At 38.7% G+C, this 24,786-nt stretch overlaps 1 protein-coding gene across 5 annotated transcripts in view; it reads left to right on the plus strand.

Annotated features, from left to right (window-relative positions):
• The window catches only part of THSD7B (thrombospondin type 1 domain containing 7B), a 799,570-nt gene that overhangs the window by 760,819 nt on the left and 13,965 nt on the right, over positions 1-24,786 (plus strand). For 4 of the 5 annotated variants that reach the window (XM_044768990.2, XM_044768984.2, XM_070507606.1 and 1 more), the window contains 7 exons: positions 76-191; positions 1,559-1,676; positions 15,497-15,642; positions 20,707-20,866; positions 21,491-21,664; positions 21,764-21,859; positions 24,119-24,201. In XM_044768990.2, the coding sequence (XP_044624925.1) occupies positions 76-191; positions 1,559-1,676; positions 15,497-15,642; positions 20,707-20,866; positions 21,491-21,664; positions 21,764-21,859; positions 24,119-24,201 (893 nt within the window). The remainder of the gene's footprint in view (positions 1-75; positions 192-1,558; positions 1,677-15,496; positions 15,643-20,706; positions 20,867-21,490; positions 21,665-21,763; positions 21,860-24,118; positions 24,202-24,786) is intronic. The other variant, XM_070507604.1, reaches the window with a different exon arrangement.

Here is a 24,786-nt window from a genome sequence, read left to right on the forward strand (position 1 = left end):
ATAATCAAAGGTTTGTTGTATTTTGCTCACATGGCCATAATTTTGAAACTTATTGTGGTGACCCTATGCCTGTAGAGTGGAGTACATGCCAGTTGAGTGAAAATGCGACCTGTGGGCAAGGCGTCAGGACCCGCCTTCTGAGCTGTGTGCGCAGTGATGGCAAGTCAGTTGGCATGGACCAATGCGAGCAGGTAATTCATTTATATTTGTATCTCACACCTAATGCTTCGTATTTCTTAATATTGGTCTGTAAGCTCCATGATGCTTAACATAAATGATAGACTCTAATTTCTTCTCATCACAGCTCAAGTTTGATTAGAGTAAGAGGTACTAGTATAGTACAGTTAGATCTCACTAATTTGAACTTAGTCAAAATGACCAGAAAAGGGGAAATGGGTTCATTTAAAAAAATTTGTTTTTATTATTTTCAAGAATTTTATTTAGATATCCTTGCTTGCCAAAAGCTACTGACATGAAGTGACTCTAATAGTTAGACGTCACTCTTTGTATTGGGCAGCTGATTCATTAGCATACATGGTAAACACTGTACCTTCAGGTAAGATGAACAGTGACATTTGCTGTTAGAATACTCTGCTAATTTGCTTAGCAAATCACTTTCTCTGCTTTCCAAATACCATGTGTCCAACAAATATTCAAAGAATTTCAATGAAATCTTAAATTATTAAGCTATCTAGAATATCTGTATTTCGTGAATGGATCGTAAATCCCATATGATAATTTCTATTTTGCCCACTTGGCAAGTAATCATGCTAGACTCATTAACTTTAGCTTGATGTGGACATTGCTAACATTTAACGTGTATTGAATGTCAAAGTTTTCCTTTAAAGGAACACAAACACTGTGTGATTCCTATAGCAGAATTTTTCATTATTCTTTCTGTATTTCTTAGATGGTTTATTCTTTCACCAAGACCTTTTCTACCTTGGCCATTAGAAAACTTGTCGATTTTGCCCAGATGCTAGTTTCAGAGAGGACAAGAAGAAAATAAACTGTATCACAAACTTTTCCTACTATTAAAACCATGATTATGTTTTTAGCCTAATTGATCTTTTGTTATGAACTTTAAATGGGTTGTTGATTTTGGTTTTATTCTTATTTACTTTTTAGCCTAGGTGGCTGTTAGTTTTGAGCTCTCTTTGAACGCTTAGCCCAGCCAGAAGTGTGCAGGTGCCTGAATTTAGCACTGAAGCATCTTCTTGCTTCCTTGCTGGCTGAGTGACAGGACAGATCTCTGTGTCATGTAACCGCCTGCTTTTCCAGTACCCTAATTGTAGATCTATTCTAGAGTAGAGGACTTTATAAAAAGAAATTTGGGCTGACAAACTTCTATTTTCGGAAGTAAGGACAACCATTTTTTCTATGATTGCCACCAATTTACATAGGAAAGAATATTTTTTCCCCACGAAAATGTAGAGATTCTTATCAAAGAATAAAGGGCAGTCTTTCCCATAAAAGGATAGTGATTTGATAGTGATGTGATTTGATTTGATGGTGATGTGATTTCTCCAGTAACATCATATTTTATTTCCATCTACAGCATAACTTGGAGAAGCCCCAGAGAATGAGCATGCACTGCCTGGTGAAATGTGTGGTCAACTGTCAGCTCTCAGGGTGGACAGCTTGGACAGAGTGTTCACAGACTTGTGGCCATGGAGGTATGTGGGTTCCCTATGTTTGTTCCCACTAAACAGTTTAGTTTTTAAATATCTTTCAATATGCCATAGCTTGACAAATAGGCATAAGGCATGTTGGCCAACTGAAGGCAACATGAGGCTCACCAGAGAGGAAGAGAGAGAGAGAACCTGCCCTCATATCAGTCCTTATGGGTAGGCAGAGGTTGCAGAGCCGACGTGATAACAGTGGCACTTACCAGAGGGGCTGCTGGCTCTGTGGGACAGTGTTCATTCAAAAGGTCATAAGCTCAAGCAATTAAAAAACTGTTGGCCTCAGTGGTTTTTGGAAGAAGTGTGTATTATATAAGTAAAGCTGGCTCCTGTGTCAGACAAACCCCAGTGGCTTAGCTTAAATCACAGTGCTTAACATCATAGGCTAGAGATAACTTTTCACTTGCATAAAGGGGAGGGGTAGTTTCTGTCTCAAAAAGTCAATCAAGGACACAGGTTGATGGAGGCCCTATCACTTTAATGTAAGCAGGTTTCTCTGGAGGGTGATATCCAGCAGGCTCTGTGAAGTTTTTGATGGGCCAGATTGGAAGTAGCATATGTCTCTTGCATCTATATTGTATTAGACAAAACTTAGTCCTATGTCCCCAGCTCAATGCAAGATGATAGGACAGGAAATGTGGTTTCTGGATAGCCAGTCACTCCTCAGCAACTCTATGGAGAAAAGGGAGTATGAACCTTCGGTGGACAAATAGCAGTCACTACCACAAGTTCCCAGAATCTCAGTGGCTGGGTAATGCACAATGACAAAGATTGCAGAAGGCAATCAATACTCAAAAGCTAGGAAAATGGAAACATCGATGGCACTTCAGCCACTGGGCTAAAGTAAAGAGCAAGATGTGTGTCCATGGAAGAGAGAGCAACAAGAGCATAACAGGAAAGCACAGAGCTGTGGTTGAGGATAGGACTCTGGTCCTGAATGAGAGTTACAACTTATCACAAGGTAAATGTCAGAAATTTGAAGTAGGAACCCAGAAAGAAATCCTGTCATATGATTAGGCATGAAGCACAGGAGAAGAGAAGAAGAATTGCAAGTTAAAGGGATCATGGAATTGGGGTGGGAGAAGGGGATACCAAGACCTGGGTCTGATTGCCCAACAACATATTTGGAAGCAGTTTTCTAGAAGTCCTGTGACTGGACCACTGTCACTATGATATGGGCTCATTTCTAAGCTACTCACAAATTACTGCTGGGATTGTTGGTAATTCTCTGCCTTCACTGGGATTGTCTGAGGAACTGAGGTCGGGCCCAGCGTGGAAAAGGGGCTCATCAGTGAACTCAGCTGTAAGATCCTGGAGAAGGCAGAGTTGAAAACACTACCAAGGATATGTATTATGAAAATGTGGCTAAGGAAATTAAAAACTACTTCTTCAAAGAGCATCACTCAAAATGAAAATGGGACTCACAACAGCTAGTAATAAGAACATGCCATTTCCAGCACAATTGAGAGCCCCCAAAGAACCTCAGGAAACCAAATCGTAAGTCTTAGGATCAAGATTTCAGTGAGTGACCTATAGTTCCTCCTATGTTCTGGTTGGCAGCAATGGTATAGTTTCCAGTTGGGCTCCACTTTAAAGTTGGGTAAATCTAGGTTTAAACTGCAGCTGTTTAGGCAAATTACAATGTGTCTCAGTCTCAGCTTCTTCATCTATAAAATGTATTTCATGCACATATTGGAGGCATTGTTTTCGGTTTGAGAATTAAATGATATGGAGTACATGAAGGCATCTAGCACAGTAACTGGCACATCATGGAGGTTTAGTATATGTTAATTTCTGTTTCCATCTTCCCACGCACCAGTAGTAGGGCAAGTTGTTGGAGACTCCTTAGGATCTTTTAAAGATTATTCCATAGACTCAGTCACTCTCATCTCCTGCCTTCATATCTCATCCTTTTAACACACTCAAAATCCATACACTACAGTCAAAGACTAAGTGATATTTTAAAACCACAAATCTGAACAAGTCTTTTCCTATTGACCTGAGTTATTCATCAATTCATTTATCCTTTAAACAAATGCCTATGTGCCAGTTATAGTTCAATGTATTGAGGATATAACAGTAGGGGGGGAAAAAGACAATTTTTCTATTCTCATGGAGCCTACAATCTGTTTGAGGGACAATAGACAGTAAACAAGTAGGTAATATTGCATGTTGATGAGTTCACTAAAGACTCATATAAATGAGAGGTGTCATTCTCATTAGCAATGTCTTTCATCAAAACAACTAGCTGTTCATCTCTCCAGTGGTGACCCACCTGGTTACCCCACAGCCATAAACACTGCAGTCTTGTCTTCATGGGCCTCTGCTGGGATGTGTGACTCTCACAGTGGTAAAGTGTAGCATGGAAAAGTAGAGAAAAGACAAAATCTTGTATTGTGAGCATAGTCCACAAGGACTTACAGGCTCTCACCTGTGCCTGCCTCTGTATCCACATCACCATCCACTGTCCCATTGGCTCTCTCTTTCAGTCACATCCTTGCACGTACACTTCTTTGCACTTTGACACCTTTCCTCAAATGGATCATTTCACCATCACCCTCACTACTACCTCTTGCTACTTTTATCATATATAAATTGAATTTTAGTGTCTGCTTTTCTATGGGCCCACAGACCCTGTTTGGGTTCTTCATGGGGGAATCCCTGAAGTTCCCATGAAGCACAGTACCTGGCCCATTGGAAGGATTTCGGTGAATATTTGTCATTGTCCAGGTGGCTCTGGACCATAGGGGAAAGCTTGAAGGGAAAGACTTTGCAGACTGGATCATGAGCCCACAGGCCTATAGCACCTGCAAGTGGCCATTTTCCTCTCCCTCTGACTAAATATATAAGTCTTAGGTACCATTTACCCAAGAACATGTTCAATGAAGGAGACAGAAGATCTGTTTGTGTTATTTTTGCCTGAATGTCCTAATTCTGCCACTTTATCAAGTTAGTGAAATATGACAGGCTGCTGTATTATACTAACACACTACCTTTAAAAAGAAGACCCCAAATTGTAAGTTTAGTATTAAAATATCATTTTAATTTTTCAAGCAGTTCTGTTAGTGATGGAGACTTCTCAGACCCTTTTTGCTACTAGAAAAACAAACAAGAAACATTTACAAATCTGAATTCCACTATTGAAGAATTCTAGGCAGTTAGAATTTGAACTTAAACCACCTTTTCTAATCCTTAGAATAATAAAGACAACCAATCGAAGATTTCCTAAGGAGAGTCATTGTGTGAACTAAGGCATAGGGAGACTAGGGAAGAAATGTTAACTACTTGGAGAAATCAAGTTTCATAAAGCATTTGGAAATCATCTAACCGGAAACCATCGGCACATAAATATGGCGTTAGTTATAAATCACCTCTAGCTAATTTCTGAGGGCCTAGGAGGATAACTTCTTGAGAATCTCTTCTTGACCTTTAGATGTCTTAATCTCCTAAACTGTCAGATATAATAATGACTTTTAAAAAATATTCCATAATCCTGATATGTGACAAACCCTCCAGGGATCTAAATGTGTATGTATTCCATCATTTCTTTATTCATTCAACAAAGATTTATAAAGTTTACACCTATTATCCTGGCACCTAATGGTGTCCTCTTTCATTGTCAAAAGCGGCAGTGTGGAAAATAAATTATATGGTGACCTTGCTATTTTGAGTTCTGTTCTTGAAGGCAGGGCTGTAGAAGAAATTGATTCGTATATTGTGCAAATACTTATTGGAAGCTTTCTGAGTACCAGGCCTTCTCCCAGGCGCTGAGGAGACACTGTGTTTGGAACAGATAAAATCCTAGGCAAACGAAATCACCTCACTTCATAAAACTAATATCTAGTGGAAAGCTGGATGGTGATGACTTGACAGAGAGAGAGAAAATAATAAACACAGAAGTAACGGATGGTGATGAGTGCTGTGATGAAGCAAAAACAGGTCATGTGCTGGAGAATAACAAGCATCTAGCAGGGGAGTGAGGGATAGAGAAAGAAAGGCCGCTGAGGAGGTGATATTTATGTCAAAATTGAATGACAAGGTGCCATAGATCTTGTAACAAGTGTTTTCTTTACCAGGCTACTCAGGGTTCAATCCCACAAGCATTTTTTGACTACCTATTGTAATCAAGGCTCTATATCGGGACCTACAAACCAAAATATAAAAATGAGTATTTTTCTAATTATATTTGTGTCCAACCTCAATCTTAAAAAATAAATTGAACAGTACAAAGAAGAGGACACAGGGCCCTTGAATTTTTAAGCATCTACTCTCAGGACACTGCTGAGACAGCCTACACCTGACTAGCCCCCAAACTCTTCCCCATTCCAGACTTCCAGCTCCAGTCTTCCAGCTCCGTCTTCTCTGATCACCACTCCCCAGGCACATAGTAATATTTCTAAGATGAGAGAATGCTATATTTAAATGATGCCTCAGTTCTCACACAGTACAACTTAAAAACAACAAGCAAGTGACAACCAAAAGCAGAAATGTATGGCACAGGTGAACTTGTTTCTTAAAAGAGACCAAACTCTGGAGCTGAAAAGTTTGGAAACCTGTCTCTTCTATGACAGTGTGCCAGCAGCTGTCTTTTGTATGAGCTGCTTTCTTTTTTCTTGCTCGTCGTGGCAATGAGGCAGAGTCCACAATAGGAGACAGTTTATTTAGTCACATTAAAGTGGGCAAGCACGTGGCGCGGAGTCTGACTTCAGCACCTGCGGCTCTTGGCCAACTTCTTTATCAAAGGCAAAAGTTCACACAGTTGTCTCTGTTTATGAATTCACTGGGTTGTTGGGCAAAACCTGGTGTGCTCGGTGTCCCGGATGCTTCCCCACAAGCCACACGCGCTTCACCATCAAACCCACAGAACTACAGTGATCTGAGGGGAAATTGTGAAGTGAGCTCTTCCTTTATTTTCCAAGCGTCTGGATTGCCTCTTTAATGTCCGCCTGATGCTTGGCATATACTTTCTAATTGTGTTAAAGTTGTCAAGGTCAGAACAGTTTGAATCCAATTTATTTCACGTTAGAGAGAGACAGATTCTAAGCTTCCACTAAGGGATCTTTTTAGATAGGTTTCAAAGATCAAAGCTTGTAACAGAAGAGCTTAATATTTGGATTAGTCATGTTCTTTGTTGAATTTTCATCAGTTCAGTGGAATGTAGAACTCCCTAAATTTAGCATATCATGAATTATTCATAGTTATTATTTAACTGATAACATCTAAGAATGTTATTAATCCCAGACTATGATTTTTTCCCTATTTCATATTTTAATGCAGTGTATATGAGTTTATAATATTTTTCTATACCAAGTAATCTATACAAGCCTGCCTCTTGTGTCTCTCAGATGGTATATAATTTTTCTGCCAATTCTACCTCATAATGAAAAAATAGTTTTGTGTTAACTCGAAAGCGCTGACACTTTGTGGTTTCCAGCTTCTTTTTTTTTTTTCAGATTTCAAAGGCAAGTGAGTAACCTTCATTTTTAGTATCTGGATAAAATGTGATCAGTATGGAATCCTTGATCAGGCACAGTTCAATAGGTATAACAGTTCAAACTTATTTACTACATCCGGTAATTAGTTCCTATAACAAAACAACAGGAAGCTAAATTGTAGAATGGGGAAAAAAAAGACTAGACAAGAAATCTGAAGATCTGAGTTTTAGACCTGGCTTCTCCAGTGGCAAGTTGTAGGACTCAGAGCTAGTCTTTCCAGAACTTGCACTATGTTTTGTCTGTTAAATGATGAAATGTTAGAGTGCTTTTTTATTATCTGTTGGCCAAAGGCGCAATTATTGATACCAGCAGTATTTTAGTAATTCTATATAACAGTACTATGAAATATAGACATAATTTTATAGGTGAGGTGATAGGCAATTAAGTAACCTTCTCAAGGTCATTCAGCCTGTCAGTTGTGAAGGAAAAATTTGAACCCAGGTTCAGGCATCTCAAAGCCCCATTTGTCACACTCTGCCTCTTTGCATTTGACACTCAGTACATATAAATGTTCCTGTTACATACATGGCCCTGGGTTGGGTGCTATATCACTTTATAAAAAATTTCTTAATTTATAGGTATATTTAACATTAAGCAGAAGAAATGCATCTGAGATTGGAACACAAAGGGCAATGAGCGCTTGAAGAAGTCTCTCTGAATTTTAATTTTAATTGGTCTCTCCTAAATGTATACTTGTTTCATAATCGATAATGTTGCATATTATCTAGTCCATCTAATTAGAATATAGCTGCAGGGAGCCAATCTTACAGACAGAGAATGTGTGATTCTGATGGACAGAGTAGCTCCAGGATTGCCAATATCATGCTCTCTGACCTTCTCATTTTGCATATCCTGGAGAGCTCCCCATTGGGGTATTTCTGCTGTGGAGAGGTACTTACAATCATCCATCAAGTTTTGTTAGCTTCTAATGGAGCTGAAATATGATCATTGAGAAAAGAACTGGAGGTCAACAGTTAGAACACATAAACATGCTCCAGAGAAGTCTGGAACTCTTCATTGCTGAGCAAAGCCAAAGGTGCCTGATATTCTGCCCTTAAAAGACCTATCTCACTCCTGTGATACCATGGTCTGTCTTGACCTCTTGAGCTGTGGTTTTTTCATTTCCTCGCTTAGCTGACATCACTCCCAGATAGATGGTCATGGCTGGGATTAGTCTATCTTATTCTGAAAAGCTTCTGGAATCTGTACCTTGCCTAAGCTAAGTGTTCTCTAGGATGAAGGGTATCTGGGTACCTGAAGCAATTTTCAGATCAACCAAAGCATCCCTCTACAGAGGAAACCTCTGAACTTTAGCTCTGAGTGAAGAACCATTGCTGCATCTGCCGTCTCTAACAAGGCCAAACACATGCTGGAGCTCTGTCTTTCTGTTGCAGATCAGGACTGTAATTTTTCTTCACTCCATTACAGTAGAAAATAACCTTGATTCCAAATCCATGTCCACCAGGGTATATAATCAAAACAATTTTTACACTTAAATAAACTTGGATAAAAATTCCACATATTTGTTGAGACGTAAAAAGTACAGTTACATCCACTTTTTGGTAGATGTCCAGCATAAAATGTTGCATGAAAGTAACTGAGCATTTTACAGACAATCTGAATTGTCATTGCTTTCAGAAATTTACACTGACAAGTACCCAAAAATAGTTATCACAGAGAAAGGTGTTAGCACCATAATTTAAATTATTTTTTACTAAAGAAAAATACAAAGTGTATGAATCCAGGTAACACATTGCAGAGGGTACACCTGAGTGCACCTCCCAAACTTGCTCAAGTGGCCTAACTACAGCGTGGCATCTACTACTTGTGACTGTGACTGTGATGATGAGATCTGTTGGAAAGCACATGCTTTTGAAGTAAGACAAACCTTCGTTCCACTCCTTCCAGCTGTGTGATTTTGCAAGAAATGTTTAACTTCTCTGAGCTTCAGTTTGCCACATATTAAATATTGATAACTGTCTGAAGCAGAGTCTGAGACTAGGATTCTTGAAGTGATCTATTTGAGGGGGGTGAGGAGAGCAGGTGCTCTCAGAGCTACATGAATGAAGAAAGCAGGATAAAGAGGCAAAAGAACTAAGCAAGAAAATGCTGTATCACTTATATATCATAGGACATTATATGCACTCACTTTAGTCCCTCCCTCCATAACGAGCAATACTTTTATAGTGACAAAGGTATTGTACAATGAATTGCCTTAATCACAGAGATGTGATTAAAATTAATAGATTGACATGACTAGCTATTAATGAAGTTTTTATTAGTATCCCTTTGTTTCGTTTTCATTTATTTTGTCGTCTGCTGGTATTTGCTACTGACTAACATTAGGTAGCAGGTACCAAAAGCTAAAGAATAAATCCATAGGAGGAAATACTTAAAAGTGGAAACATTTTATTCAATAACCCAATTTTGGGGTGCACATCAAGAAGGACCACCAGCAACTTGAGGTTAGTACATTGAACCTCATCTTGGGTGGTGTAAGTTGGACAACTCCTAGTGGGTGTTGGCTCTGGAAGAGCATTCCCTGCCAACAATTGTGCATGTGCCTTGAAAATTCAACTCATATTCCAAAGACATAGTGCCCAGGTGGAAAAGAAACCAGTAATAGTAATATTCAAATAACATGCTGTAAGTTCAAGGTCACTTCGTATACTACTGTTGTTATATTTACATGTCTGCAGTCATTGGAGTTTATAAGTATGTTCATGTAAATTGCTCAGATATTTTGTTTGATGAGCTATTTAAGGTTAAATAGGCATGTTCTTCATTGCTCTGTTATTCTTGCATTTCCTTTTCCTTTTTCCCCTGTATATATACATTTTTTTGCCTGGGTCATATTCAAATTGTCCAGAGCTATAAAAACTGTAATTTTTAGTTAATTCAATGTCCATGTGTCAGGGCCACAGAAGAATCATTGTTTAAAGCATTCCACTGTGCAGGTGCATGGTGGCTGGCTTTTGGATCTGAGGGTGTGGTCAGAACAGGGAACCATTGCATTTGACTTCATTTCTTTTTATGAAGGTATAAATTAACAAATTTTTAACCAGGTTTGAGTTTTTATGCTGCTTGAAATATCTCACATTTGCTTTGTCAGTGGAGCCTTAGAATGAAGTCTGACTACTGATGAGTTCAATGGAAATGTGATCTGCTCCAATATGCTTTAAACGTATATGCACGTACCAGTACTAGCCTCTCCTTGGGTTTTGTGTATGTTACAACTAGCATGCCTCTGTTTATTTTTTTTCTGGAGTTCTTACCAGGCAATCATTTTTCCTTCATTGCAAGTAATTATTGCTAATTTAATAGAAGGCCCAATATCACCGTTGCTTATAATGAGTTCACAATATTCCCCAAGGGAGGAGAGGAAAAGTCTCAGAGAGAATTGCTAGCAAACTTACCCTACCATAATTTGGGTCTTTATTAAATTGGAAACATATTTTGTAGGAAGTATCTTTCTTTTATAGCCTGAGGAGCAGGTGAGTAGAGAATGAGTGAATTTCTGTTCCTACATCTTATTGATATTTCTCGTTAAGCATATTGTCCATATCTACTGTTGAATTCAAGTTCCAAATAGATTCCTCATCTCATATCTTATGCTTTTGGGGAAAAAAGCCATACAAGAGGTCTAAGAAAATTCTGTCACTCTCAGATTGCAAGCAGGAGGATACACGTGGTAGCAACTTTCACTTGTACTCTAAAGGCCAAAGTTTTCCAGGCCAGTGTGTAATGGATTTGGTGGGTTGGGACCAGGGTAGATCATTGTGGATTTCATAGTTGTGTGCATTTAATATTATAAACCCAACAGAATACAGGTAGCATGGTTTATATACTCATCATAGGCTTGTTCCAGGGCCAGTTCTAGGAATTGATATGAAATAATCATTGTTAAAATAACTGCTTAAAAATATTAAAAGTTTTAACAAGCAGCTAACTGTAGTTTAGATGTGTTGTTAGGTGGTTCATGTTTAGTATTTTTTAATTCATATAACCAATGTGAGGTAGGTCCAAGGAGTCCCCCTCATCTGAGCATTCTTCGCCTAAATCACCATAATTGTGAGTTCTGTAGGTAGCATAAACCTCTCATTCTATCAAATATCCACTAATGAACTGACCACTTTAAGCCATTTCCCAGCCAACAAGCCTCCTCCATTGACACACATGTTCTGTCTTTGCATCAGGGGAGTTGGTCAATCTCTAGCTGCAAGTGGAATGTGTACTCACAACAAAGGGGTAAAAATGGAGCAATCTGTACAGCAAAGATTAGAGGGCGCTCTTGAGGAAACTGACGAAAAATGACTCAAAGGCCCAAAATTCTATGTCAAACTGCAAAAGTCAGTCATAAAACCATGGGTCTTTTATAGGGCAATCATAATATATAGGAAACATCAATAGCTGATTTTTCCATGTCTTAATAATGAGTGCATAATTGCAATTATAATCTACATGGTAGTTGATATAGATAAAATAAACCCACTTGCATACTTTCTAATTCCAGAAACAGTCCCATTTAGACATTTTTTCATTATTTATTAAAAATAATTTAATTCCCATTTTAAACGGATTCATTTTTAAGTGGCGTTTTTCCCTGCATGAATTATCCTCAGATAATAAGGACTTTCTGTGTACTTAATTTTATTTTACAGAAGAGGAAATTCGAGCTCAGAAGAGTTAAAGTGCTTTCACGCAGTCGCATCATTTACTAGCTGTTGACTTGAGAGAAATGTTTCCAACTAGAGAATTTTGACGCCAAGTCCAGGTTTCTTTTCACCGTATATTAGCTATTTTAAAATTCTCTTTCTCTCTTGTTCTATATCACATCATACTTTTAAATATCTTTAATTTGGCCACATCCTCCACTGCTCTTCCTCTCACGTGAAAATTCACTATCACCAAAACAATTTGTTCAGGCTTCTGCCATTAGGGGTCCCTTTTAGAATAGTCATTGCTGAAAGAGAGTTGTTTGGTTGACTATTCCATGCAGTCTGATGTTTGGAATCCCAGTAATATTTGACGACTACCATGGCGATGGCCGCCCTCCTTGTTGATACCATCTGTAGACCATGTGTCTAGATTTTATACTTACAGCTTCAGGATTTGTGAAAGTGACTAATTCGAAGGGTACTTTCTCTGATTAACTTATACAACTAAATATCCCTGACTTAAAAATATCAAATAGCCCACAGAAACATCAAATCAGTTACCTTATATGCTCTCATGCCTGGCTTAGCAATGTTTTTCTTACTGAACTTTCTTGTTAGCCAATTAAACATGACAATATACTTCAAAATGTAGATTTATTATGCACTCTTTGGCTCTAAAAATGTACTCTTGGTAGTAATTGGTATTGTTTGAAACTCTTATCTTTGTGCTTGGATAGTAAAAGGCAGAGAAATCATATGGCTGTGCTTTCTTTAAAGATTTTTTTATTTTTTTTTTATTTTTTCCTTTTTCTCCCCAAGCCCCCGGTACATAGTTGTATATTCTTAGTTGTGGGTTCTTCTAGTTGTGGTATGTGGGACGCTGCCTCAGCGTGGTCTGATGAGCAGTGCCATGTCCGCGCCCAGGATTCGAACCAACGAAACACTGGGCCGCCTGCAGCTCAGCGCGCGAACTTAACCACTCGGCCACGGGGCCAGCCCCATATATGGCTGTGCTTTCAATGAATGGTTTTAAGACTTCATTATTTCAGAAAGCAATAGCATCATTTTTTTTTCTATTCAATTCATTAGGTTCCCTCTATCTCTATGTCCAGTAGAAGATATCTGTCGCTTTAATGGAAATAAATAAAATAGTTCTAAAGTAATGGCCATCTGCATGCCATCAATTCAAGAACAAGCTTGAAGTTATTTGGTTATAATGAAATAGAGCCTCTTTAGCTGTGATAAAAGCAACACTGCATTGTCATTATTCTTACAAAGATGGATATAGAACAGAATGCAATTATTATAATGACATTGAGGTAATAGGTCAAGAGAATAAACAAAGATTATTATAAAAGTGAAAAGTATTTAAGAATTAATGTAAAATCTTGAGCCTAATGTGTTCATCAAGCATGGACAACATTTCATGTGAATGAGGTGATGTTCAACCTGTATGAGTTGATTTTAATGATGCTGGGAAGAACGTCTGTCCAAACACATATGTTCCACACACGAGTTCCACTCAGTGCCCAAGAATGCAGAATGGGTAGATTCTGTTGTTCACTAAGCCCATGTTATCATTGACACAAATTTTCATGTTTCCCATAAAAGACCTAGACAGGTACTGTTCTTGCTCTCCTGCCTGGGTCTGCCCAGCATCATGGCTAACATAGCAGCTTCTGTAAAGAAAATTTCTAGGTTTAAAATACTGTTCTGCAACTTACTACTCTTTTGACCTTAGACAAGTGACTTAAACTCTCTGTGCCTCAGTTTCCTCATCTAAAATATGGGAAAATAATAGAATTTTACCCTAGAGTTGTTATGATTGAGTCAGTGTATACAGAATATTGCTTAGCACATGATACCAGCTCAATAATTACATCACACATTCTCAGATACTAGATGTCATTTAGACAATTTATGAAAATATGAATTAAATATTAAATTAGTGCTTAATATATGTGAAGCACCATGTTAGGGATAGAAGCCCAGATCTCAAGGAATTTAGAAACCAGTGATTAGAACCTTTTAGTTTTCTTCAAGGGTTTTCTCAGAGAGAATTAGTTTACCACCAAATCTATAATATTCTGGTGGCCACTAAGTGGTTTAGTCCACTGAAAGTGTGAGTCACCTTTACTTGTCCCTGAACTTGAGGGCATCTGAGAATTATTCCTACCCAGGGCTTTCGAGTGAATTCTTTGTAGAGGTGTGAAGTCAGCACTAGCTTTCCATTTCTCTTAAGATATCATTGACTAAAAGACCCCATATTGAATAGCTTTAACAGCATTGCTCCAATCTATTCTTCCCTTAGCTCTCTCTGTTTCAGTCACGTTAGCCTGTCAGGTCCTCAGACATGTTCTGCTCCTTTGCATCTCATGACCTCTTCACACGCTCTTTCTTCTGTGTAGGACAACCTGTACATCACATCTGGCTTATTCCTTCAGATTTCTGCTTAAAGCTCACCTGCTCAAGGCAATGTTCTCTAATTCCTTCCCACACTGGGCTGCATCCCCATAACATGCTCTCATAGGACCCTCTATTTTTCTTTAACAGTTACCACAAATACAGATACAAATAATTAACTTTATAACAACAATAGAAGGGCATCGTGTTGACAGATAACTAATAGTAATGAAACTATATGCAATTAGTACCTCATCAGTAAAAGAAGAGTAAGGACAAGAGTGAGTGGGAGAGAGAGCAAGAGAGAGAGAGAAACACAAGCATTTAAATTCCATCCACTATGCCACTTAACAAGCTGATGACCTAATGCCTAGGTATTGGCAAAAGATGACATGGGAGCCCTGCTCTTTCCTCAGCTATTCTGATTAACCAATTTTCCTTCATTATGAAATGGAATATAAGTATTTGAACTTATCTTTTTCAAACATTATGGCTCCTTGACACAAGGCAACAACTTTATCTTGTGCTCAGTGAAAAGAAAAATGAGTCGAATTCTAGGAAAATTGGTTATGTTGAATTAATTAAAAGACTCTATTGAGACCCGGGGCAGGGGGTGGGGGGGGGGCCAGTGGCACCTCCCTAGGGGATTTCTAGGGTAATTTAGGTTATGTGAAATTTTTATCTTACATGCTAATGTAGAACCTAACAGACAATGAGGATGCAACTCTCTCTGTTTTTATTTAATATTTGTAATCCTAGTCTAAAACATAAGGTCTGTGAGGGCAGCCGGTACACCTGGCAATTTCATCACTGTTTCCCTAGCACATAGCAGGATACCTGGATTCTACTAGAGCTTAATAAATATTTGTTGAATGAATTAACATTCTGCCAATGTTTACGGAATCAGTCTATGTATTTGGTAACAAATACAGAGTTTGGATTTAGGGAGACTAAAGAAGTAGAAAGATAGACAGAAAAATTTCAGATCCTTGAGCATTATGCAGACTTTAGATAATCTATAGAAACTTAAATTAAAAAGGCAGAAAAACTGAAAGCTGCACATGACAAAGTTCAGTGTTTTTTTTAATTGCGGTCCCATTGGTTTATAATGTTATAGAAATTTCATGTGTACATCATTCAATTTTAACAGTGTGTTTTAATGAAGACTTAGGTATGTAAGGCAACATTCTGTCCTTTAATTCTTTTTCTAAGCCAAAGTCTAACTGAAAAGCTGACACCTTCCTTATCATTTTAGGTCAAATGAGCCGGACTCGATTTGTCATTATGCCAACCCAAGGAGAAGGACGGCCGTGCCCTACAGAGCTTACCCAGCAGAAAACCTGCCCAGTGACCCCCTGCTACAGCTGGGTCCTCAGCAACTGGTCTGCATGTAAATTGGAGGTAGGTCGTGTAATGACACTCAAGAGAAATGCTTCTCAGTATGTCCAAAGCACTTGTCTGGTCAAACCTATTCTCTCATGGAATAAATTTCACAGCACCAGGGGCCTGGCACAGAGTATTTGTATGCAATGGAGAACATGGAAAAATACAACCAAATGACTTAACCTCATGCAGAGTGATATTGCTTGGAAAATAAATAGCCATTCATTAGGCCCTGCTTATAATGGACCAGATCATGGGACTTTCAATCTCTTTTGGCATCCTCAAGAATTCTCTGTTATTTTCTTGGCTTTTTGTAAATATCAAAGTGTTATTGAATTAGGCCAAACCCTGATGCTATGGAAATGCACAGCTTGCTGTAGACTGTATTTCTTAAAGAGGCACTTTTAGGCTTAGACAAAATCTTGCATATGGGCAGAAAACCAAAAGTGTATGAAAGTTATATTTTAACATTATTACACAAACCAAGGTTACTACACTTTCCTCATTGATTACTTTTTTATTGGCCTGAAATATAAATGCCTAGCAACATCATAATATATCACATACCCGGAGCTTTTGCTGGATCAGCAAAGATCCTCTACTGCATTTTCTCTCTGGCTTCTTGCATAAGAAAAAGCACATTGATTTTTCCTGTTTTCTTATTTTACTAGTTTATCCTTCAGCTCATGTTCCAAAGCATATTTTAATTAGGTAACAATAATTTTGATTATGCATTAAGAAATCTGCAGAGTATTCTCATAGAGATGGTTAGTGTTCCTGTCAGGATGACATTGTCACGCAGCATTATTATCTTGCAGAAGTTAAATGCCCATGTATTTTAATAAGTCCCAGAGGATCAAAAATGTGTGGAACATTTGTTCAGTCTCCGTTTTACAGAAAAGAAGGTAACCATGCTAATTAATTTGATAATAACCTATAGGCTTTAAATATGAATACTTTGTCTGCTAGTCTAGAATCCTCTTTCCTAAATCTTCAGCAATTTTGAAATGCAGCTTGGAATCACTTACAATTAAGAAAATGGAAGGAATTTAGGAACCCATTGCAGGGGAAGGGAGAGAAAAAAAAAGTTAGGAAGGAGAGAGGGAAGGAAGGATGGATGGAGGGCTGACACACTCCATGCTCTGAGTCATACAAGGCATACAACTGCTGCTAGACCTTACTTGTTCTTTTGTACTTTCCCTTGTATCTGTCTTCTCAGGTGTCAGTAGCCTTTTCTGATAGACAATTCTGCCAACTTGTCCCATAAGAACATTATGGGGATAAGCCAGATGTCATTTTTCATTTTGCTGTCACATCTTGAGCTTTTGCCGGAACCATAGGGGCAAGAGTGGTGGCTTGTGAACATTCTCTGTAGCAGTACTGATGAGGCTGGGGCTTGTGGCATCTGTTGGAGATAACCCAGAATCGAAGGCACTGGAGACCACGAGAGAAGGTGATTGGTTTATATATCCAGAAATTTCAGAGCTGCCTTAGACTTCTAGATGAGGTTCCTCTGACTCACGGACACTTCCAATCAGGAGGAAACTTGAGTTCGACTTAATCCAGACAAAGCTCTCAAAACACCAGTGTGTAGTTAATTATTCTGGGGTGGGCACCTTACCGAAACAGGGCCAATCAGCATTCTTCCCCAAGAATTTGGAATAGAATTGAAGCTGTTCAAAGATACTCTATTCAGGAACGCTTAGCTGCTGCATTTTCCCACCTTATAGATAAAGTCAGTCGCTCAGAAGCAAGAAAGAAGATGACACACAAAAAAGCAGAGGCCATAGAGAAAGGGAAGCATGATATTTGAGTTTTCCCTGAGTTTGAACTGCCTTTCCCAAAGCCTGATTGTGAACTCTTTGTGAGATAGGTGACACAATATCTTTTCAGTGAGTTGCCTTTTCTTAGATTTATATATAAACTGAGATTTTGGAATTACTGATCAAAATACACGTGGGCCTTTGCACACAAAGGAAGAACACCTCTCACACAGCTGCGCTTCTGCTTCTCCTTGTCCCATCATATCCTAACCTGCCAAATACTGGTTTATAACCTGCTCATTCACTGAGGGTGGTGTTGATATTCAAGTGGCCAATTGACATGAAGTGTATCAAACCATAATAAGAGAAGCTTGCGCAGGGCACAGTGGATGCACCAATTCTGCCACCATCTTATGTGGAAAGAGATTAATGAAAGGAAGTGTTTATTCTCAAGCTTCACTGTTTTTTAGTTTCCTAACTCCTTCTTTCCAGGTTCCTCAGCTGAGAACACGTATCCACGTACATGTTGATAAATCTGCTTTAGGAGCCGAGACTCTGGAGTCTAGCAAGCCTAATTTTGGTCAAGGTTCTGCCAGCTCCTAGCTCTGCAATTTTTGCCAAGTCTTTAAACTCTCCGAGTTCCTGTTTTCTTATCCATATCATGGAGGTAGCAATAGTACCTATTTTTCTAGGGGTTTTGGTAGGGATAAGACAGTTTATATACAGTGCTTAACATAGCACCTGACATAAATTAAGAGCTCAATAAATTGCAGTTGCTATTATAATTTTGATTAAAACTATGATTATGATTATTAGCACCATCTGCCTATCCACGTCTGGTGGAGATGCCAATTCAGAGTGTCCAAATGTCTGTTAGTGGTCAGGACAGTGAAGAGTCGGTGAGAGAAGCCTCGATGTTGACAATCTTGCTCCAAGAAGCCTGGGTCTGTTTTCAGTCCTTGGTGTATAAAGTCTCATGAATTAGAGTGAGTGAATGTGTGTTTTATGAATGAATTGATCATTCTGTTGCTGATTTCTCTTCATATCATGGCTGTTGTCAAAGGTATAAGAGATTAAGGTGGAATATGGATACATACTAGGAGCATATTTTTTTGTCTTGGTTTTTAAAGTGATCTCTGATGTAGACTTGTTTCCCGTCATTTCTTCACACTCCATCTCCTGGAATGTCAAACAAAACTCTAATCAATCACATCTTCTGTTACCTGCGGTTCCAGATAGGAGTAATTTCAAATTTCATACATGCTGGAATAGCTTCAGACCCTTCTCTCCAAGTACACAAAGTCTGATACTATATACACCCTAGACAATTCCACTAGGGAATAAACATTTACTAGAACATTTGCTTCAAATAATTCTGTGAATTGATTTTAAATCTCCACTTATCTCCAAAAAAAACTGCACTTAGGTTCAAAATTAGAGTAAATTCTTTTTGGCAATTTCACAATAGCCATAGAAACTATTAGAGCAATTACAAAGTATTGATAAATCAAGTGTGAAAATTGCCGTCTTAGATAAACAAACCATAATTCTTGTCAAAACATCTCTAGGAGAGGATATGATGGCCCTAATTTATGTGCTGATTTGGATTCTTCAGGCTTTAACTTGGACCTCCTCCAAGTCTCACCTTCTCTTTTGGCCAATCTGTTTGAATCGTAACTATGTCAAGAATCATAATTATGTCAAGAGTTTTTCTCAGCAGCCACTTTGTAACATCCTGCGCCTCCAGCAGTCAGTCCGCGATCTGCCCTCGACTCTCAGCAGATGCTGCCACAGTGCCTTGACCTTGGTGCTTGGCAGGCCCATCAGGCCCCGGATCACCTGCTCTATGCCCTGGAACACTGTCCTGACTGCTTTAGCTGACCACCCTGTTCTTCTTCACTCCTGCCACTGCAAGAGCCATGGAAGCTCCCAGGCCTAGGTCATGCAGTTTCTGGGTCCTGCAGGGGAGAAGGGATAAGGAGATGACAAAACTCGGTTTCCCAGTGCAGAGCACAGTTATCAGACTGTAAACTAATAATGGTTTTAGCATGTAGCACCCCTTACTGCAGCCACAGAGGTGCAAAGGCTCGCTCTCTTTCTCTCCAATCATACCATAGTAATCATGAAGGCTCTAGCTCTGCCACCAACTTCTAGATGTAGGGGAAGCTGAGTAACATATCTTGCAAGTATAGTGAGGTTACTACTCCCTGGGATGAAGGTTGATCAATGAGAACTGGATCCAAGGAGGAGCTGGCATTCAAATGCCTCTCCCTTCTTCCCCTCCTCCCCCATCATGGATGATACTGAGGCCCAGTGATACCACATGGCCTGTCTGGAAGATGTTTTGGTGGCCAAGACACCAACTGTGTTTTCTTGTGGAGTTGAGGCCAGCTTGCTAGCACACTAGCTTATATTTGTTTTCCCTCTGTCCCTGCTACAGTTCTTTTACCCTCTCTCTTGCCATCCTGGGATTTCACTTCCTTAGCATGAAAGCTTTGCCTTAGGTACTGTTTACTAAGGTATTTATGTAAAAACAGAGCTATGGTATAAAGTTATCCAAATATCCAATGGACCTCTTTTTGAACTGTGAGCACCTGACTAAAACTGAGAACTAAAACTCATCTCATGAGTATCTGCCAAAAATGCAAGTTTTCCTGCTATAACATCAGGCAGACAGTTGGGCTAGATAACCACTAAGAGCCCTCCAAGTCTAAGCTTCTGCTTCTGTGAGACACTGCACAGATTTTTTTTCGAACTGCCCAGAATAAGCTGAGTGGAATTTGTATGAAATCTCTTCAAAGAATATCATTCAGCACAGAAGGGATACCAGGAAAACAACTTCTTGTGGCAATAAAGAAAATCAGGGTTTTAGTGGAAACCACAGCCTAATCCATATGAGAAAGTACTGAATTCCCTACGGAAGAAAAGCAAGCAAAGTAAGAGAGAAATTTATGCCCTGTGGCTATACATGCTCTTTTGGGGAGTGAGTATGGATTAGGCCATTTTATCACACACACCTAGACAAATTATGTATTGTTTTTCTTTTTCAGTCAATCCTGGCTGAGTTCCAAAATGAATTGTCATAGTCTGAGTACATAAATTCCATGGCATAAATTTGCCTTTCTACTTCTGCTTCTCTTTCAGCTCTAGAAGAATTGCTCAGTGATACTTTCTTGTCAACAATTGAAAGATAAATCTCAAGAGGAGGAAGTTGCTGAAATACACAACTAGAGTTTTCTTGGGCAAGGGGGTGGCAGGAATCAAAACTCTGAGATGCTAATTGTTGGGGTAATTCTGACAGCATCCTTTCCTCTCTCAGGGTGGAGACTGCGGGGAAGGAGTCCAGATCCGCAGCCTTTCCTGCGTGGTCCACAATGGTTCAATCTCTCATTGGGCTATACATGTAGACAATGCACTGTGTGGAGAAATGCCCTTTCAAGTTAGCATCCTGAAGCAGCCCTGTTCTGTGCCTTGCCCAGGTATGCAGTTTTAAACAATGGGGAGTACCTTCCATAGTGATCTTTTTATTTATCTATCTTCTAGTAACCTTAATTCATTTTTAATTGTGGTTATCATTTTGGAATATTCTCGTGCTTAATTTGCCCCTAATAAAGCTGTAGGAAAAGAAAAGCACCAGACTTGGAAATTTAAGAGTTAAGTTGGAATCTTGTCTTTATCATTTCACTTGTGTTTTACCTGGGGTATAGAGTCTAGCCCTTTTGAGTAATGGTTGCTCCATCTAGAAAATATGTTAATAATACTTGACCTGACAGTACCTAGCACATTGGCTAGCACTTAAAAAATATTGACTGAATACATGAGTGGATGCATACATGGGTGATGGCATGATGGGGACAAGACTATAGGTTTGTGAAAGCACTCTGTTCAATGATCAAGTTCTATGTAACTGTGAAGGTCATTATTAGTTACACAAAATTTATGAGTTTATTTTAACCCTAATAACGCAACTTAGCTTGTGTGACATAAGTTTAAGGTGGCTTAAAATATCCTTATAATATGGCATGTAACATATTGTCCATGTAAGTGTTGTCAAGTACCACTTTTCCTGTTGTCCCCCCTGCTCTGTACTGCACATCATCCAGGAGACTGCCATTTGACCGAATGGTCAGAGTGGAGCACGTGTGAACTGACCTGCATCGATGGAAGAAGCTTTGAGGCAATGGGCCGCCAGTCTAGGTCAAGAACATTTATAATTCAGTCTTTTGAGAACCAAGACAGCTGTCCCGAACAGGTTCTAGAAACACGCCCTTGTACAGGTACCAAGAGCACTTTTCAGTTCTTAGCCTTGATTGATCAATGTTTGTTCGATTTCATGTGAGGTGTAATAGAACCGCTGTTATCGTATTTGCTTGCAGGAGGCAAATGTTATCACTACACATGGAAAGCAAGTCTTTGGAACAATAATGAACGCACTGTATGGTGCCAACGTTCAGATGGCATTAATGTCACAGGTATTCCTACCTAAGATTTGTGTGGGCACTTCAGAAAGATCCCTGCTGTTGCTGTTTGTGAGAAGTACCTTACAAATTATAAGGGAAGACTGGGCAGATAGCCTTAGATGATCTTCATGGCAAATTGTCCTTAGACCTCTGCATCTCAGACAGCAAACAGTTCTATTTGAAGACCCGTAATATATCAGACAACCTAAAGAAATAAGCTGAAACACAGTAAAACTTCCTTAAATACTGTGATCTGAGACTGAAAAAGCCACATGCTAGTTTAAAACGATGGTCTCTAAAATTTCAAATCCTGTACCTTCTTGGAGAAAAGTTTTTGAGGACATATGTCAACATATCATATTCCTGTACTGCTATGCTAATATATATTATAAAACATATACAGAAATTGAAATTAAAAGGGTTGATATAGATATCATAAAAAATTAAAATCTTATTTGTTACTGGTGCAAAAAACTTCTTTGCTGTAAACTATAGATGCTTGCATTCATGTACTGGAAGCATAGTATTTGAATATTGCGCGAGTCATGATTATTACTTGATATCTAAATACAGACCGAAGGAAGCGTTCCTCATTCATCATGGTGGATACAATTTGATCTACAAATGATCTTCCCAATAATTTAAACGGTTTTTTATGTTGATGCCTTCCTATAAGAGAAAATTAAATTGTCATTGTTTTCACTTAGTACAAATAATGTGGCTGACAAAGAGCGTATCTCAGGAGTGGGAGAATTTTTATTGTTCTATAGGAATAAAAGAATTGTCAGCTCCGTCTTTTTCTTGTTTACCTATTTTTGCATTATTAGTATTCCCTTTATTCCGTAGTTTCTCCATTCAATAATTTAAGATACTTGTCCTTTTTGTAAGTTATTGTTAAAACTAAAGGTACTGCAAATCTACCTAACTAGGAACATGGAAAGCATCACACTGCAATATACTAGGGGTTAAACTGGTGAGGTTTACACTATCAACTTCTCAGCACAGAGTACTTCAAGCACAGTGTACAACACTGGGACATCTGATGAATCATCTGCTCCATATCATGAGTTTAATTTCAGTCTTAAAATTTAAACAAAAATGTTGTATAAACTATATAAATTCAAATATTTTCTTCCCAATTCACAAGAGATGCCCGCTCCCAGGATGCACACACTGTACTTTGGAGACCACTGGCTTGAAGACTGGAAAACACCCCCTGCAAACACAGTTGGTAGCAACAGGACTGCGTGGTTATTGCCACGAAGGCCCAAGTTATCAATTTCACACCTAGGTGCTAATTCTGGATTGTGGAATTTGTTTTATTTGTATGGATGATTTGTTTTATTTTTCCAGTAACAGTGAGAATTTAGCTGCTTCATTCCCAGGGAAAATGTAAATCTGACTGCTCTCTACATTGCCCTAGGCACAAAGCTTTTTGCTAGCTATAAAATCATAAACTATAATTGGTTGACAATTATAGTAATGCAAAGGCTAGAACCTATAAATGCAACCAGTGTTATACATAAGGTTTAAATAATGTCCTCGAACGTTATGTCACCTTCTTAACTTGCTTCCTTGAAGCCAGGAAGGCAAGACTGACATGGAAATGATTTTCAGATTATAGGGGCATGCATGTTACATCCATTTGTTCCGAAACCTTTAATGAGCACTGGCAAGTATTGTGTCAGATGTGTGAGTGCCTCTCCTGGAGCGTACACATCTGTTTTTAAAAATTTGTGTGGGTGGGTGTGTGTCTATATATCCTGATTGGTAACATTTTTAAATGTATTTCAAAGCATTTGAACTGTGGTCCCATGACTCGATTAGCAGAATTCTTTTAGCATTTGCACGTTGGGAATTGGCCTAGTGCCTAGTTGGGATATTCAGGAGCTGGAGAAAAAAATATGTGGAATGAGTCTTCAAGCAGACATATTTTCTGCTCCTGAACTAAATTTGAGATTTCATCAATTCTTTTACTGATCCTGGCACTCACAGACTTTGCCCTCAAGCATAGCCATATGATTGAATCACATTGCCCATGAGCAGGTATAAAAACTCTACTGCAAACATTGTTTGCTAGCAGAGCCTCCCATCTCAAACAGTCCATCTTGGAGTAATCAATAAAGTAAGACTGGGCCACATGTCAGCAAACAGCTTAAAAAAAAAAAAAAACACTGTCACAAAGTGGCCAGTGCTAGAGAGGAAGAGAAAACATTTTTTAAATGTTTATCATAGAAAAATCTGCAAGTGATGGTGGGACTTCCTTTGTAGGAGGCTGCTCCCCTCAGGCGCGTCCGGCTGCTATCCGGCAGTGTAATCCAGCCTGCAGAAAACCTTTCTCCTACTGTACGCAGGTAAGTCAGATGCTGGAGACTTCTACAAGTGTTTTAATTGCTGTGTTCTGCATTTGCTGTCTGACGATTTCCTTTCTGCTATAGCCCATGCAGCAGTTCCACATGCCCATGATACCATCTAGAGGCATTTGCAGGAGTAATCACAGCTATTAAGAATTTCTTTGCAGGGCCGTGTGTTAAGGAAAGCAGTCTGTTTTTCTTTAAGTCTGTCGACAGCCAAATCTGGCTTTCAGATATTTAATTTATGTTAGCTCTATTTATCAATGTGTTCTCAGTTGATTTATTTCCCCCACTCTTAACCTTTCATATACCTAAACTATTTTGAAAGATATTATAAATGCATGTTCATCTTTGCTAAATATTATTCAGTAAAATTGATTACACTATGATTACTTTAGTGGGAGTAAATTTTTAGTTCATTTTAAATAAGTCAAATATGTGGCTATGGATAATAGTTGTATGTGTGTATGTGTATATTTTTAATTTTTTTTCTAAAGCAGAAACATTTCTTCCCTTTTTCGCCTCTTAATTCCCATGTACCACTGCTCAGGAATTATTGCAAAATTTGTACTGTATTCCAATCAA

The sequence above is a fragment of the Equus asinus genome, chromosome 4 (genome assembly GCF_041296235.1).
Source record: "Equus asinus isolate D_3611 breed Donkey chromosome 4, EquAss-T2T_v2, whole genome shotgun sequence".
Lineage (NCBI taxonomy): Eukaryota > Metazoa > Chordata > Mammalia > Perissodactyla > Equidae > Equus > Equus asinus.